This window comes from Poecilia reticulata, chromosome 15 (genome assembly GCF_904066995.2).
Source record: "Poecilia reticulata chromosome 15, P_reticulata-male-v2, whole genome shotgun sequence".
NCBI lineage: Eukaryota > Metazoa > Chordata > Actinopteri > Cyprinodontiformes > Poeciliidae > Poecilia > Poecilia reticulata.
Window position 1 is genome coordinate 30,710,277 of NC_088844.1, and position 16,925 is coordinate 30,727,201.

General features: G+C 46.4%; 1 protein-coding gene across 2 annotated transcripts in view; it reads right to left on the reverse strand.

Annotated features, from left to right (window-relative positions):
- The window catches only part of LOC145555122 (melanopsin-A-like), a 23,895-nt gene extending 8,836 nt beyond the window's left edge, over nt 1–15,059 (reverse strand). The window contains exons 1-3 of one of the 2 annotated variants that reach the window (XM_081616503.1): nt 14,961–15,059; nt 2,838–2,980; nt 1,158–1,291 (exon numbers count right to left, since the gene is read on the reverse strand). In XM_081616503.1, coding sequence (XP_081472629.1) covers nt 1,158–1,291; nt 2,838–2,980; nt 14,961–15,044 — 361 coding nt within the window. In that variant the 5' untranslated portion in view covers nt 15,045–15,059. Of the gene's footprint in view, nt 1–1,157; nt 1,292–2,837; nt 2,981–7,122; nt 7,279–14,960 lie in introns of those variants that run through there. The other variant, XM_081616504.1, reaches the window with a different exon arrangement.
- Between the last annotated feature and the right edge of the window lie 1,866 nt (nt 15,060–16,925).

Here is a 16,925-nt window from a genome sequence, read left to right on the forward strand (position 1 = left end):
CAGGAACCAATCAGGAACCAGTCAGAAACCAGTCAGGAACCAATCAGGAACCAGTGAGGAACCAGTCATGAATCAGTGAGGAACCAGTCAGGAACCAGTGAGGAACCAGTCAGGAACCAATCAGGAACCAGTGAGGAACCAGTCATGAATCAGTGAGGAACCAGTCAGGAACCAGTGAGGAACCAGTCAGGAACCAGTGAGGAAGGAGTGAGGAACCAGTCTGGAACCAATCAGGAACCAGTCAGGAACCAGTGAGGAAGGAGTGAGGAACGAGTCAGGAACCAGTGAGGAATGAGTGAGGAACCAGTGAGGAACGAGTGAGGAACCAGTCAGGAACCAATCAGGAACCAGTGAGGAACCAGTCAGGAACCAATCAGGAACCAGTGAGGAACCAGTCAGGAACCAATCAGGAACCAGTGAGGAACCAGTCAGGAACCAGTCAGGAACCAATCAGGAACCAATCAGGAACCAGTCAGGAACCAGTCAGGAACCAGTCAGGAACCAGTGAGGAACCAGTCAGGAACCAGTGAGGAACCAGTCAGGAACCAGTCAGGAACCAGTGAGGAACCAGTCAGGAACCAATCAGGAACCAGTGAGGAACCAGTCAGGAACCAGTGAGGAACCAGTCAGGAACCAGTGAGGAACCAGTCAGGAACCAATCAGGAACCAGTGAGGAACCAGTGAGGAACCAGTCAGGAACCAGTGAGGAACCAGTCAGGAACCAGTCAGGAACCAGTGAGGAACCAGTCAGGAACGACTGAGGAACCAGTCAGGAACCAATCAGGAACGAGTGAGGAACCAGTCAGGAACGACTGAGGAACCAGTCAGGAACCAGTAAGGAACCAGTCAGGAACCAGTCAGGAACCAATCAGGAACCAGTGAGGAACCAGTCAGGAACCAGTGAGGGGAAGTGGCTCTAGTTTGTCGCCCCCTGGTGTTCCGCCTCTGTAACTGCTCTCCATCCGGCGCCATGTTGAGCCGTCAGCTCTGTAACCATGGCGACCAAATGACAAATATCTGGCAGAAAATGCAGAAACGGCTAAAATCTTTATAAATGACTGGAAAATGACCCAGAGTCGTTCATGAGACGTGAACTCCTCCGCTCTGTAGCGCCCCCTGGTGTTGGCCGAAGGGCCCTCCCTGGTTGCCACGGTTACCTCTCTCCCCAAAGATCCACCTCCTGTTCATGCTGGTGGTGAAGAAGACGGGCGACTGGGTGAGGCACATCAGCAGGTCGGTGACGGCCAGGTTGATGATGAACATGTTGGCCGGCGTGCGCAGGCTGCGGCTCCTGCAGGAAGTAAACAACAAGTACAACATGCAAAACAAAATTTACACAAATTTAAACTAAAAAACAATAAAGAAAGGAATTAAAACTTTTCTTGCATCATATTATTGCACGTTTATGCCAGCAGGGGGCGCCGCTACGCTGTTAGGGAAATATTTACAGATTTAAACGGTTTTGAAAATGTTTCATTTGGTTTTAACAGTTTGTTTTAATGAACGTTCTCACTCAATCATATGAACTTATTCATATTTTCAGCAGAATTTTGGCTGAATTTAAAGGTTTTGACCAAAAATCCTGAAATGTTTATCGTTTCAAGAAATAGATGAAAATTTACGTTAAAACCGAATACAGAGCTTTGATGTTGAACTGAAAACTACAGAAATGTATTTACAATAAAATAATTTTAACTTTACAGATTGGATAAAATAAATATACTTTTTTATTTTTAAGAACAAAACGTGGAAATTTTCCTTAAATTATTATTTTTTCCCAGGAATGCTGCAACATTTTTGGTGTTGATTTAGCTCCGTATTCCAGGTTAAATTCAGGATTTCTGCCAAACCAGTTTTATAAGTTTATCTGCAAAAATAAAATATTTCTTTGAAGAAAAAAAAGACACAAATCAAACCAGATCAATAACAGCAGATCTGATCCATTTTTATATTTAGATACATTTATTTTAACTCTTTTCATCATTTTTTAGCTTTAAACATGTAAATGTAACAGTATTAACGTGAATATTTCAGGTTTCCAGATTGTTTCTGGGATGAACTCGGTTCGTGGATCTGATGGAAGGATTCTGGATCGGCGACTCGTTAACAGAACAAACACCTGTTCACTAACACACATGGGCGTAAATCTAGAGGAGGGTCGGGGGCCCGGACCCCCCAGGCTTGGAAAAGTCTAGAAATGCCCCCCCTAAAAAAAATCATTGAAGAAACGTTTGCATTTAAATAATATCAATATGAAAAGGCAAAAGAAACAAAGAATCTGCCATTTATCTCAGAAATGAGTAATAATACATTTTTAGGTCCCCCCACCATTATTAGAACAATGGTTCAGTCCAAAGTGTAGGAGGGGCAACAGCAGCTCTACAGGCTCCGTTAGAGCCGCTGCACAGAGGAGCTAGCTGCTAGCTGTTAGCAACACATCTCTGATATCTGGGCTTTTCTGAGGTAATCAGATTTTTAGGTATTTTCTGTTAGAGGAAATGACTCCTTTTAATTTTCACACTTAAATTCCTTCAGATCTAAACTCTTCTTTTCTTTTTTAGTGAAACAAATACTCCAAATTTAGTTTAAATTAGATAATTTCAAAGAGAAAAACAAAAATTTAATAGGCAAGTAGAAAAATAAAGTTGTGACAAACACTAAATTCTTTATCTATAAAAACATTCAGCTTCCTGTTTCGCTGTGTAATTATGAAATGATTAGTTTATTAAACCAAGCAGGTGATCAAACGTTTAAATTATAATGTAAACGTTTTGACGGCCTTCATTAACCACCGGTCAGGTTTGGCCATATTTGGTCGCAGGAAATGTTCCCTCTACCTGCAGAAGGCGTAGATCACCAGGAAGTTCCCGACCACGCCCGTGATGCCGATGGCCAGGATGACGGAGCCGATGGTGTAGTGGGCGTGGTCAGGGACGTCCACAGTGGGGAACGGCTGGGGGGGCGGAGCCGCCATCGCCACCTGGAGGAGAAACACAGCGTTACAGCTAGCTGAGGCTACATCGCCACCTGGAGGAGAAACACAGCGTTACAGCTAGCTGAGGCTACATCGCCACCTGGAGGAGAAACAGAGTTACAGCTAGCTGAGGCTACATCGCCACCTGGTGGACAAACACAGCGTTACAGCTAGCTGCGGCTACATCGCCACCTGGAGGAGAAACACAGCGTTACAGCTAGCTGAGGCTACATCGCCACCTGGAGGAGAACAGAGTACAGTAGCTGAGGCTACATCGCCACCTGGGGACAACACAGCTTACAGCTAGCTGAGGCTACATCGCCACCTGGAGGAGAAACAGAGTTACAGCTAGCTGAGGCTACATCGCCACCTGGGGAAACAGAGTACAGCAGTGAGACATCACCACAACACAGCGTTACAGCTAGCTGAGGCTACATCGCCACCTGGAGGAGAAACAGAGTTACAGCTAGCTGAGGCTACCTCGCCACCTGGAGGAGAAACAGAGTTACAGCTAGCTGAGGCTACATCGCCACCTGGAGGAGAAACACAGCGTTACAGCTAGCTGAGGCTACATCCACCTGGAGGAGAAACAGAGTTACAGCTAGCTGAGGCTACATCGCCACCTGGTGGACAAACACAGCGTTACAGCTAGCTGAGGCTACATCGCCACCTGGAGGAGAAACAGCATCAAAGCTAGCTTCATCCAGCTGAAACCCTCAGGCTGTCAGTCGAAGTTTAGTTTTGTTCAGTTGGTAAACTTCCTGCTGGACAGATCTGATCGTTACTCTGAAGAATCTGCTGTGATTAATTTTTCCTTCTGATCTGCAGACGGTTCTAATCTCCGTCTGTTTCCCTCTGATGTCTGCTGACCTCATCAGGAGCTGATTGACCTTCAGCAGTCGGAGTTAATTACTGATGATCTGATCATCAGATTGATCAGCTCTGCACTCTGCTGCTCATGTCTCCCCCACCAGACCCGCCGTCGTTAACCAACCGCCATCTCTCACCAGCCGATCCGCCGGGTCAGAAGTTTGCATACGTCTCTGCTTCTCAGAACGATTCAGAAAAACATTGATAAGCTGATCAACTGATGAAGATGTCCTCTTCATCCTCGGCCTCTCAGGCGCTGCAGTCGGTCCTCCAGCCGGTCAGACGTCAGATTTACACGCAGGCCCTGAATGCAATAAATCCAGGCAGAGCCTGTAACCTTGGTATCCTAGCAACCAGTGGCGAGGCTCAACATGCGGCGACAGCATCGTCTTCCTCACATCATCTTCCTCCCGTCCCGCCTCAGGACCAGCTGTGGCGCTGCTGCTTCATCCAGATGTTTAACTGGTTATTCTGGAATTTCAAAACTAAACTCAGGTTTCACAACTTTAACTGATCAAATAAAGTCGTCAGGTTTTCTGTGGAGGCGTGAAAACTTGTGATTTAAATCTGGTCTAATCTGAGGTCAGATTAGGATTAGAGTCGGTTTTCATTTCAAATACTTTCAGTTTTAAAGTAATAAATTATTTTCAATAATCAGATTGTTTGGTTCTGTTTGGGTCAAACATCCCGCTCCGACCCGGTTCTGTTCTGGATGTTCCCGTCTCAGCGGGTCGGGCCCTCTGCTGTCTTTGCCCAGAGGTTTCCTAATCCGTCCTGACTGCTGGACAGAAGGTAAAAGGTCAGCGAGACGCAGAGCGACACAGCAGCCAGAACGCTAGAGAGACAGAGGAGCTCGTCCTGCAGGCAGTGCAACGATTTCCAACACTTTCAGACGTTTTCCGACAGTTTCAGACGTTTTCCGACACTTTCAGACGTTTTCCAACGGTTTCAGACGTTTTCCAACAGTTTCAGACGTTTTCCGACAGTTTCAGACGTTTTCCGACAGTTTCAGACGTTTTCCAACGGTTTCAGACATTTTCCAACGGTTTCAGACGTTTTCCAACAGTTTCAGACGTTTTCCAACACTTTCAGACGTTTTCCGACACTTTCAGACGTTTTCCGACAGTTTCAGACGTTTTCCGACAGTTTCAGACGTTTTCCAACGGTTTCAGACGTTTTCCAACAGTTTCAGACGTTTTCCGACAGTTTCAGACGTTTTCCGACAGTTTCAGACGTTTTCCAACGGTTTCAGACGTTTTCCAACAGTTTCAGACGTTTTCCAACACTTTCAGACGTTTTCCAACACTTTCAGACGTTTTCCAACACTTTCAGACGTTTTCCGACAGTTTCAGACGTTTTCCGACACTTTCAGACGTTTTCCAACGGTTTCAGACGTTTTCCAACAGTTTCAGACGTTTTCCGACAGTTTCAGACGTTTTCCGACAGTTTCAGACGTTTTTCAACGGTTTCAGACATTTTCCAACGGTTTCAGACGTTTTCCAACAGTTTCAGACGTTTTCCAACACTTTCAGACGTTTTCCGACACTTTCAGACGTTTTCCGACAGTTTCAGACGTTTTCCGACAGTTTCAGACGTTTTCCAACGGTTTCAGACGTTTTCCGACAGTTTCAGACGTTTTCCGACAGTTTCAGACGTTTTCCAACGGTTTCAGACGTTTTCCAACGGTTTCAGACGTTTTCCAACAGTTTCAGACGTTTTCCAACACTTTCAGACGTTTTCCGACACTTTCAGACGTTTTCCGACAGTTTCAGACGTTTTCCGACAGTTTCAGACGTTTTCCAACGGTTTCAGACGTTTTCCAACAGTTTCAGCAGAAAGGGGCGCCATGCACTACAACATCTGTCAGTTGAACAGGTTAGCTAGTGCTAGCAGACATTAGCAGCTTCTACTTCCCCTGCTGAGGGAACATTTTCCCGCCTGACATTTTGAATAAGATCTTTGATTTAAAACGATTCCTGCTTCGATCGGTGAGCAGAAGATCCTCATGATCTGAACAACAGACAGAAACACTGAAGTGTTTTCTCCACCATCTTTCTGCATCCTCCATTTTGTTTTCACAGAGAGAGCGCCACCTGTCTGCAGGTGATGAGTTTTCAGCCATCTTTGGAGTTATTTAGTTTAGAATCCTAAAAATGTTCAGAATTCCTCACCAAGCTGGACAAACGGAGATAAACCCGGATACAGGAAGTCGACCAGTTGAAGGAAACATCCACATTTCTGTAAAACATGGCAACAAACTGCTGGCCAATCAGAACACACCTCTCTGTACTGGAGGAGGTTCTACAGAGTTCTGGACCCAGACTGGAAGCAGATGCACTCCACACTTTTCAGATCTGGGTTGTAAAATGAAAATCAACATGTTTGCTTTAACTAGGACCTCGGCGGCTGATCAGAGGGTTCTGCAGTAAACCGTGGCTAATCTTCCCGTTTCCACGGAGACCTCCCGGTCCGGTGCAGCAGCCGACCCGGCGGGTTAACGCGCCGCTCAGGCTGCAGGAATGTGAGCTCAAACCGCTCCATAGATGGAGGACCGGCAGGTCCAACGGGTCGGAACCGCCTGCTTGTCTTCTCTGGGTCAGCAGCCACAATGGCGCCTCCTACTGGCACAACGCTGGAAGGTCAGCCTCAATCACCTGTTTTATTAGATAAGGTCCAGTTCAGAACTTTTAACTGGTTTAACTGGTGAGCAGTAGAAGAAAAGCCCAGAACCTTCACGCCTCACTGCTGCTGACACAGCGACCCTGAAATAAGCCGCAGCCATGAAGGAATGTGGGCAGAACCAGAACCAGAACCCGAGCACCGGATGATTAAAGCAGCTCTGATGTGAACAACTGGAGCTGCATCAAATATCAGCAAATTATTACAGGCGGCCATTTTAGAAACGATGCCTGAAGTGAAGCAGGAAGTCCGGCTTTAAGGTCTAAATGGCCTAAACAAAACATGTTCATTACATCTAGCACAATAATTCAGAACAAAACCGTTTTTCAAAATAAATGAGAGGAGAAGCACTTCTCTCAATATGTAAAACAATAAAAAATAAGTTTAAAAAACGTGTCGGTGACGTCCGGGTGTCAGACATGTTTTCACAAATACACAGTTTAACTCGACAGCAGTTATATTGTGAGTGACGTCATATTTCTGACGTGACGTCAGAAATGGGACTAACACAGGCTAGCATTCAGCGTTAGCTTATGCTAACTGACAAATAATGTTCATGCCGAACAACAAAACTATTCAACAGATCATCACAAACTCACATCATCCGCAGATTAGTTGGAACAGAAGCTGCCATGTTGACACTTTTCATCCTTCCTGAACTCATCTGATAAACTACAACTTTCTTTTAAACATCGCAAATTTCAAGCAAATGTTTCTGCTTGAAACGAAGCGACGCGGCTCTATTCTCCGTAACTGGGAGAAAATAACTGGAATCTGTATTACAGCCGGTAAAACAACATTTTCCTTCTCCGACCGCCATTGCGGCGATAGCTTAGCGTCAGGAGGGAGGTGGGCGGAGCTCCACCTGGTTGCCAGGTGACGGGCTGGACTTGGCTCGGGGTTGCTAGGTAACTCAACAGTTTTGAGATTTTTGTTTTCACAGGTTGTTTTCCAGATGCCAGCAGAGAAATTATAAATCGCTCTGATCTGCCTGAGGATTGTCAAACTAAGAACCTCTCTGAGTCAGAACCGGTTCAGTTCTGGTCATGTTGGACCGGTTCAGTTCTGCTCATGTTGAACCGGTTCAGTTCTGGTCATGTTGGACCGGTTCAGTTCTGGTCATTTTGGACCGGTTCAGTTCTGGTCATGTTGGACCGGTTCAGTTCTGGTCATTTTGGACCGGTTCAGTTCTGCTCATGTTGGACCGGTTCAGTTCTGCTCATGTTGAACCGGTTCAGTTCTGGTCATGTTGGACCGGTTCAGTTCTGGTCATGTTGGACCGGTTCAGTTCTGGTCATTTTGGACCGGTTCAGTTCTGGTCATGTTGGACCGGTTCAGTTCTGGTCATGTTGGACCGGTTCAGATCTGGTCATTTTGGACCGGTTCAGTTCTGGTCATGTTGGACCGGTTCAGTTCTGGTCATGTTGGACCGGTTCAGTTCTGGACCGGTTCAGTTCTGGTCATTTTGGACCGGTTCAGTTCTGGTCATGTTGGACCGGTTCAGTTCTGGTCATGTTGGACCGGTTCAGTTCTGGTCATGTTGGACCGGTTCAGTTCTGGACCGGTTCAGTTCTGGTCATGTTGGACCGGTTCAGTTCTGGTCATGTTGGACCGGTTCAGTTCTGGTCATGTTGAACCGGTTCAGTTCTGGTCATGTTGGACCGGTTCAGTTCTGGTCATGTTGGACCGGTTCAGTTCTGGTCATTTTGGACCGGTTCAGTTCTGGTCATGTTGGACCGGTTCAGTTCTGGTCATGTTGAACCGGTTCAGTTCTGGTCATGTTGGACCGGTTCAGTTCTGGTCATGTTGGACCGGTTCAGTTCTGGTCATGTTGAACCGGTTCAGTTCTGGTCATGTTGGACCGGTTCAGTTCTGGTCATGTTGGACCGGTTCAGTTCTGGTCATTTTGGACCGGTTCAGTTCTGGTCGGTCATGTTGGACCGGTTCAGTTCTGGTCATGTTGAACCGGTTCAGATCTGGTCATTTTGGACCGGTTCAGTTCTGGTCATGTTGGACCGGTTCAGTTCTGGTCATGTTGGACCGGTTCAGTTCTGGACCGGTTCAGTTCTGGTCATTTTGGACCGGTTCAGTTCTGGTCATGTTGGACCGGTTCAGTTCTGGTCATGTTGGACCGGTTCAGTTCTGGTCATGTTGGACCGGTTCAGTTCTGGACCGGTTCAGTTCTGGTCATGTTGGACCGGTTCAGTTCTGGTCATGTTGGACCGGTTCAGTTCTGGTCATGTTGGACCGTTCGTTCTGGACCGGTTCAGTTCTGGTCATGTTGGACCGGTTCAGTTCTGGTCATGTTGGACCGGTTCAGTTCTGGTCATGTTGGACCGGTTCAGTTCTGGACCGGTTCAGTTCTGGTCATGTTGGACCGGTTCAGTTCTGGTCATGTTGGACCGGTTCAGTTCTGGTCATGTTGAACCGGTTCAGTTCTGGTCATGTTGGACCGGTTCAGTTCTGGTCATGTTGGACCGGTTCAGTTCTGGTCATGTTGGACCGGTTCAGATCTGGTCATTTTGGACCGGTTCAGTTCTGGTCGGTCATGTTGGACCGGTTCAGTTCTGGTCATGTTGGACCGGTTCAGTTCTGGTCATGTTGGACCTGTTCAGTTCTGGTCATGTTGGACCGGTTCAGTTCTGGTCATTTTGGACCGGTTCAGTTCTGGTCATGTTGGACCGGTTCAGTTCTGGTCATGTTGAACCGGTTCAGTTCTGGTCATTTTGGACCGGTTCAGTTCTGGTCGGTCATGTTGGACCGGTTCAGTTCTGGTCATGTTGAACCGGTTCAGTTCTGGTCATGTTGGACCGGTTCAGTTCTGGTCATGTTGGACCGGTTCAGTTCTGGTCATGTTGGACCGGTTCAGTTCTGGTCATGTTGGACCGGTTCAGTTCTGGTCATGTTGGACCGGTTCAGTTCTGGTCATTTTGGACCGGTTCAGTTCTGGTCATGTTGGACCGGTTCAGTTCTGGTCATTTTGGACCGGTTCAGTTCTGGTCATGTTGGACCGGTTCAGTTCTGGTCATGTTGGACCGGTTCAGTTCTGGTCATGTTGGACCGGTTCAGTTCTGGTCATGTTGGACCGGTTCAGTTCTGGTCATGTTGGACCGGTTCAGTTCTGGTCATGTTGGACCGTCTGGTCATGTTGGACCGGTTCAGTTCTGGTCATGTTGGACCGTCTGGTCATGTTGGACCGGTTCAGTTCTGGTCATGTTGGACCGGTTCAGTTCTGGTCATTTTGGACCGGTTCAGTTCTGGTCATGTTGGACCGGTTCAGTTCTGGTCATGTTGGACCGGTTCAGTTCTGGTCATTTTGGACCGGTTCAGTTCTGGTCATTTTGGACCGGTTCAGTTCTGGTCATGTTGGACCGGTTCAGTTCTGGTCATGTTGGACCGGTTCAGTTCTGGTCATGTTGGACCGGTTCAGTTCTGGACCGGTTCAGTTCTGGTCATTTTGGACCGGTTCAGTTCTGGTCATGTTGGACCGGTTCAGTTCTGGTCATGTTGGACCGGTTCAGTTCTGGACCGGTTCAGTTCTGGTCATGTTGGACCGGTTCAGTTCTGGTCATGTTGGACCGGTTCAGTTCTGGTCATTTTGGACCGGTTCAGTTCTGGTCATGTTGGACCGGTTCAGTTCTGGTCATGTTGGACCGGTTCAGTTCTGGTCATGTTGGACCGGTTCAGTTCTGGTCATTTTGGACCGGTTCAGTTCTGGTCATGTTGGACCGGTTCAGTTCTGGTCATGTTGGACCGGTTCAGTTCTGGTCATGTTGGACCGGTTCAGTTCTGGTCATGTTGAACCGGTTCAGTTCTGGTCATGTTGGACCGGTTCAGTTCTGCTCATGTTGGACCGGTTCAGTTCTGGACCGGTTCAGTTCTGGTCATTTTGGACCGGTTCAGTTCTGGTCATGTTGGACCGGTTCAGTTCTGCTCATGTTGAACCGGTTCAGTTCTGGTCATGTTGGACCGGTTCAGTTCTGGTCATGTTGGACCGGTTCAGTTCTGGTCATGTTGGACCGGTTCAGTTCTGGTCATTTTGGACCGGTTCAGTTCTGGTCATGTTGGACCGGTTCAGTTCTGGTCATTTTGGACCGGTTCAGTTCTGCTCATGTTGGACCGGTTCAGTTCTGGACCGGTTCAGTTCTGGTCATGTTGGACCGGTTCAGTTCTGGTCATGTTGGACCGGTTCAGTTCTGGTCATGTTGGACCGGTTCAGTTCTGCTCATGTTGAACCGGTTCAGTTCTGCTCATGTTGGACCGGTTCAGTTCTGGTCATGTTGGACCGGTTCAGTTCTGGTCATGTTGGACCGGTTCAGTTCTGGTCATGTTGGACCGGTTCAGTTCTGGTCATGTTGGACCGGTTCAGTTCTGGTCATGTTGGACCGGTTCAGTTCTGGTCATGTTGGACCGGTTCAGTTCTGGACCGGTTCAGTTCTGGTCATTTTGGACCGGTTCAGTTCTGGTCATGTTGGACCGGTTCAGTTCTGGTCATGTTGGACCGGTTCAGTTCTGGTCATGTTGGACCGGTTCAGTTCTGGTCATGTTGGACCGGTTCAGTTCTGCACCGGTTCAGTTCTGGTCATGTTGGACCGGTTCAGTTCTGGTCATGTTGGACCGGTTCAGTTCTGGTCATGTTGGACCGGTTCAGTTCTGGACCGGTTCAGTTCTGGTCATTTTGGACCGGTTCAGTTCTGGTCATGTTGGACCGGTTCAGTTCTGGTCATGTTGGACCGGTTCAGTTCTGGTCATGTTGGACCGGTTCAGTTCTGGTCATTTTGGACCGGTTCAGTTCTGGTCATGTTGGACCGGTTCAGTTCTGGTCATTTTGGACCGGTTCAGTTCTGGTCATGTTGGACCGGTTCAGTTCTGCTCATGTTGGACCGGTTCAGTTCTGGTCATTTTGGACCGGTTCAGTTCTGGTCATGTTGGACCGGTTCAGTTCTGGTCATTTTGGACCGGTTCAGTTCTGGTCATGTTGGACCGGTTCAGTTCTGGTCATTTTGGACCGGTTCAGTTCTGGTCATGTTGGACCGGTTCAGTTCTGGTCATGTTGGACCGGTTCAGTTCTGCTCATGTTGGACCGTCTGGTCATGTTGGACCGGTTCAGTTCTGCTCATGTTGGACCGTCTGGTCATGTTGGACCGGTTCAGTTCTGGTCATGTTGAACCGGTTCAGTTCTGGTCATGTTGGACCGGTTCAGTTCTGGTCATGTTGGACCGGACCACAAGCGTCTGCAGGCAGCAGGATGTTTACTGTCATAAATATCTGCTCCAACCTGAACAATGTATTGTTTGCTAATGGTGCTAACAGTTAATTTGCTAATAGTGGAGCTAATTTTTCGCTTAGCGTTTTTATAACTTTATACACATTTAGCTTCCTCTACGTTAATTTTTCAGCATAAATTCTAAAGCGCTAATTTATTCAGTTGATTAGAAAGTTTTCAGTTGAATAGAGTTTGACATCTGTGTTTAATTACTCTTCACGTAGCTAGAGGTTTATATTGATGCTCTTATTTTGAAATGTGTTTACGCAGCCGTTCCATTTCCTCTCTTCACGTTCTCCTTGTGACACTTGGTGGGTAACAACGTGGTTAAATTTAGCGCTTTAGCATTAGCTTCCACTCTATGCCAGGTTGTTGTAGCACCTTAATGCCAGCAGAAGTAATGTTTGATTAGCGCATTAGCATTAGCACAGTTAAGGTAATTTTATTCATGTAGCACATTTCCAGCAACAAGGCAATTCAAAGTGCTTTACGTGAATTAAAAGGAAATACAACTTTCCTTTTAACTTTCCACAGCTAACTTTTTAGCTAGTGGTGAGAACCAGTTACATCATTTATATGAAATATGGCTAAGAAATGGTGCCCCTCTTCCTGCCGCCCTGAGGCAATCACCCTAACGTCCAGGTACTCAGCAGGACCCACTCCACTGCTGCACATATACCAGCAAAACATTCAGAAACAACCGGGATAAGATGTTTTACTTTCTATTTCTCAGACGCCCCTGTCTAACGCCGCCCTGGGCAGCTGCCCATTTAGCCCTCATCAGGAAATTCAGCACCTGAATCAGCACCGATGTTCAAGTCGTGACCGAAAGACAGGGTGAATGTTTATCCTTTTAAACAGAATTATTGATAAAGTTCACATTCAGACCTGCTGGTCCAAATAACCAGAACAGAACCAGAACCAGCAGCCAGGCAGTGGAAAGTTGGCAGGAAGCTGAGCAGCAGCAAAGCATCGACTGATGTTCTGAGAACAAACGTCAATAAGAGAGCAGAGGCTGCAGAGGACAGCCTGAACCCAGAGTTCTGCAGGTTCTGGAGGTTCTGGAGCAACAAGGAAAACCCAAACTGGACCCACTGAGCAACAAGAGGAGGAAACCCAGAGAGACAGAACCTGAGAACCAACAACTCTGAATACAGGCGATTCAGCTCAATGAGCAGGTCCAGTTCTACTGGTCCAGCTCTACTGGTCTGGTTCTGGTCTGGTTCTACTGGTCCAGCTCTACTGGTCTGGTTCTGGTCTGGTTCTACTGGTCCAGCTCTACTGGTCCAGCTCTACTGGTCCGGCTCTACTGGTCCGGTTCTACTGGTCCGGCTCTACTGGTCCGGTTCTGGTCCGGTTCTACTGGTCCAGCTCTACAGGTCCGGTTCTGGTCTGGTTCTACTGGTCCAGCTCTACTGGTCCAGCTCTACTGGTCCGGTTCTACTGGTCCAGCTCTACTGGTCCAGCTCTACTGGTCCAGCTCTACTGGTCCGGTTCTACTGGTCTGGTTCTACTGGTCCAGCTCTACTGGTCCAGCTCTACTGGTCCGGTTCTACTGGTCTGGTTCTACTGGTCCAGCTCTACTGGTCCGGCTCTACTGGTCTGGTTCTACTGGTCTGGTTCTACTGGTCCAGCTCTACTGGTCCGGTTCTACTGGTCCGGTTCAGTAGATTAAAGTTCTGATCCAGGTGATTAGAAAGCAGATGTACCTTCGTTAACTATGTTTTTATTCTGTTGCCTTTATCTTTTGTCTCAATTTAAAACAAAAATAAACTTGAAAAAAAAAGAAAGAAAATGAAACCAAACATCTGAAGCTCCTGATCAATAACCAATCAATCATCAGGATATTAAAGGAACATTTCCTCATTTAAATAAACTCAATCTGATCTTCAGTTCCTGATCTCTGATGTCAGAGTGAATCAAATCATTTCATCTGATCAAAACCTGCAGCCTGGCATGAAACATGATCTAAACATGATATTAACATGATATTAACATGATATTAACATGATATTAACATGATCTAAACCTGATATTAACATGATATTAACATGATATTAACATGATCTAAACCTGATATTAACATGATATTAACATGATATTAACATGATATTAACATGATCTAAACCTGATCTAAACATGATCTAAACATGATATTAACATGATCTAAACCTGATATTAACATGATCTAAACATGATATTAACATGATCTAAACCTGATCTAAACATATTAACATGATATTAACATGATCTAAACCTGATATTAACATGATCTAAACCTGATCTAAACATATTAACATGATATTAACATGATCTAAACATGATCTAAACATGATCTAAACCTGATATTAACATGATATTAACATGATATTAACATGATCTAAACCTGATATTAACATGATCTAAACCTGATATTAACATGATCTAAACCTGATATTAACATGATCTAAACCTGATATTAACATGATATTAACATGATCTAAACCTGATATTAACATGATCTAAACCTGATATTAACATGATCTAAACATGATCTAAACATGATCTAAACATGATATTAACATGATATTAACATGATCTAAACCTGATATTAACATGATCTAAACCTGATCTAAACATATTAACATGATATTAACATGATCTAAACATGATCTAAACATGATCTAAACATGATATTAACATGATATTAACATGATCTAAACCTGATATTAACATGATCTAAACCTGATATTAACATGACCTAAACCTGATATTAACATGATCTAAACCTGATCTAAACATATTAACATGATATTAACATGATCTAAACCTGATATTAACATGATCTAAACCTGATATTAACATGACCTAAACCTGATATTAACATGATCTAAACCTGATCTAAACATATTAACATGATATTAACATGATCTAAACCTGATATTAACATGATCTAAACCTGATATTAACATGATCTAAACATGATATTAACATGATCTAAACATGATATTAACATGATCTAAACATGATATTAACATGATCTAAACCTGATATTAACATGATATTAACATGATCTAAACCTGATATTAACATGATATTAACATGATATTATCATGATCTAAACCTGATCCAATCCTCTTCCATCATCTCCCCTTCTCTCTCCTCTTCTCTGATCCCAGTGAACTTGCTCACCGTGGGTCCGGCCGCTCCGTGGAGGTGCAGATCCTGGATCCGCTGAGCCGAGCCAGGCTCGCTCCACGCGGGAACCGTGGACATCGCCAGTGTGTCCGGAGCGCGTGCGACAGGAGGAGCTGGAGCCGCGGGAGGCCAGCAGCGGCAGCGGCGGAGGAGGAAGAGGAGGAAGAGGAGGAAGAGGACTGCTATCCACCGCTCTCTCTCTCTCCCTCTCTCACTTTCTCTCTCTCTGGAGCCCCGCCCCCTTTCTCCTCTGGCCCCGCCCCTCCGCCCTCTAACCTGGACAACAGGTGGGAAAGGTGAACCAATCAGAACTCGGGTCGGAACCAGACCAGCTGACCAGAACTCTGGTTACATCTGTCTACAGTTTTATCCATCCATCCATTTTCTGTAGACTCTTGTCCCTCAATGGGGTCAGGAGGAGCTGCTGCCCCTCCAGCGAAGGTTCTGGGTGAGAGGCGGGGTCACCTGGACAGGTCACCTGGACAGGTCACCTGGACAGGGGACCAGTCTGTCACAGGGCAACACAGAGACAGATAGGACACACACACACACACACACAGGGAGGATTTAGTTCAGTGGTTCTTATTCCTCCTCTGAGGATCATATTTATCAACCAGTTGCTTCAATATTAGATAGAATAACAATAATCTGTTAGAATCAGCAGGAAAATGATCTCTGGATCATTTATGGGGAAAATGTAAGAAGAATTTATTTATTTATTTATTTATTTATTTTTGTTCACTTTTATTTTATTGGTTATTTTTCATTTTAATTCAGACAAAAAAGGAAAAAAGAAAGAGCCACACAGTAACATCAACATGACCCCGGCTCAAAATAAATAAATAATTAATTAATTACTTTAAAGAAAAGGGGATGACACATTAATGCAGCACATTTTTAAATGTTTAAGTTTGTAAAGGAATAGTGAGTTTCTCACCGGCATGTTGGACGTGGAGCTCTGCATCAGGCCAGAGAGAAGCTGCTTTCTGTCTCCAGTCAGCAGCTGGAGACATTTTCAGACCAGGTTTTCTCCCTGCATATGAAAGAACTAAACCAAATATTTAAAGTTTTAATGTGAAAAAAGGACTGGAACCATCTGTACTGGCTATAATAACCTGGGTCATTTTCAGGAGAGCCTATAGTGGTGAAGTCCTCCATCTCTCCAGGTCCAGCCGAACAGCAGGGGGTGAAATTACTTTTATACATCTGATCAAACGCAGGAGATCTGGATCCCTAAATACACAAAACCCTCTGGGCCACTGAGGGGGGGGGGCAGTCTGCCTGATGGCAAAACCTCTGATTTGTTCAAACTGGTCAGAAAGGTGTATGTAAAGTAAAGTTACTGTCCCTCAGTGGAATATATAGTAGTCAGTCCCAGTGACTCACGGCTTAGCCAATGTGCTTCCTGGGTAAAAATGAAACGAGAAACGCGGCCCAACCCGAACCCCGCCCCCCCTCTTTAACAGTTTCCAGCAGCGCAGGTGATGCACGTCACTGGCCCGGTCATAGGCCCGGTCATAGGCCCGGTCATAGGCCCGGTCATTGGCCCGGTCATTGGCCCGGTCATTGGCCCGGTCATAGGCCCGGTCATTGGCCCGGTCATTGGCCCGGTCATTGGCCCGGTCATTGGCCCGGACCGGTCACTGGCCCGGTCATTGGCCCGGTCATTGGCCCGGTCATTGGCCCGGTCATAGGCCCGGTCATTGGCCCGGTCATTGGCCCGGTCATTGGCCCGGACCGGTCACTGGCCCGGTCATTGGCCCGGTCATTGGCCCGGTCATAGGCCCGGTCATTGGCCCGGACCGGTCACTGGCCCGGTCATTGGCCCGGTCATAGGCCCGGTCATTGGCCCGGTCATTGGCCCGGACCGGTCACTGGCCCGGTCATTGGCCCGGTCATAGGCCCGGTCATTGGCCCGGACCGGTCATTGGCCCGGTCATTGGCCCGGTCATTGGCCGG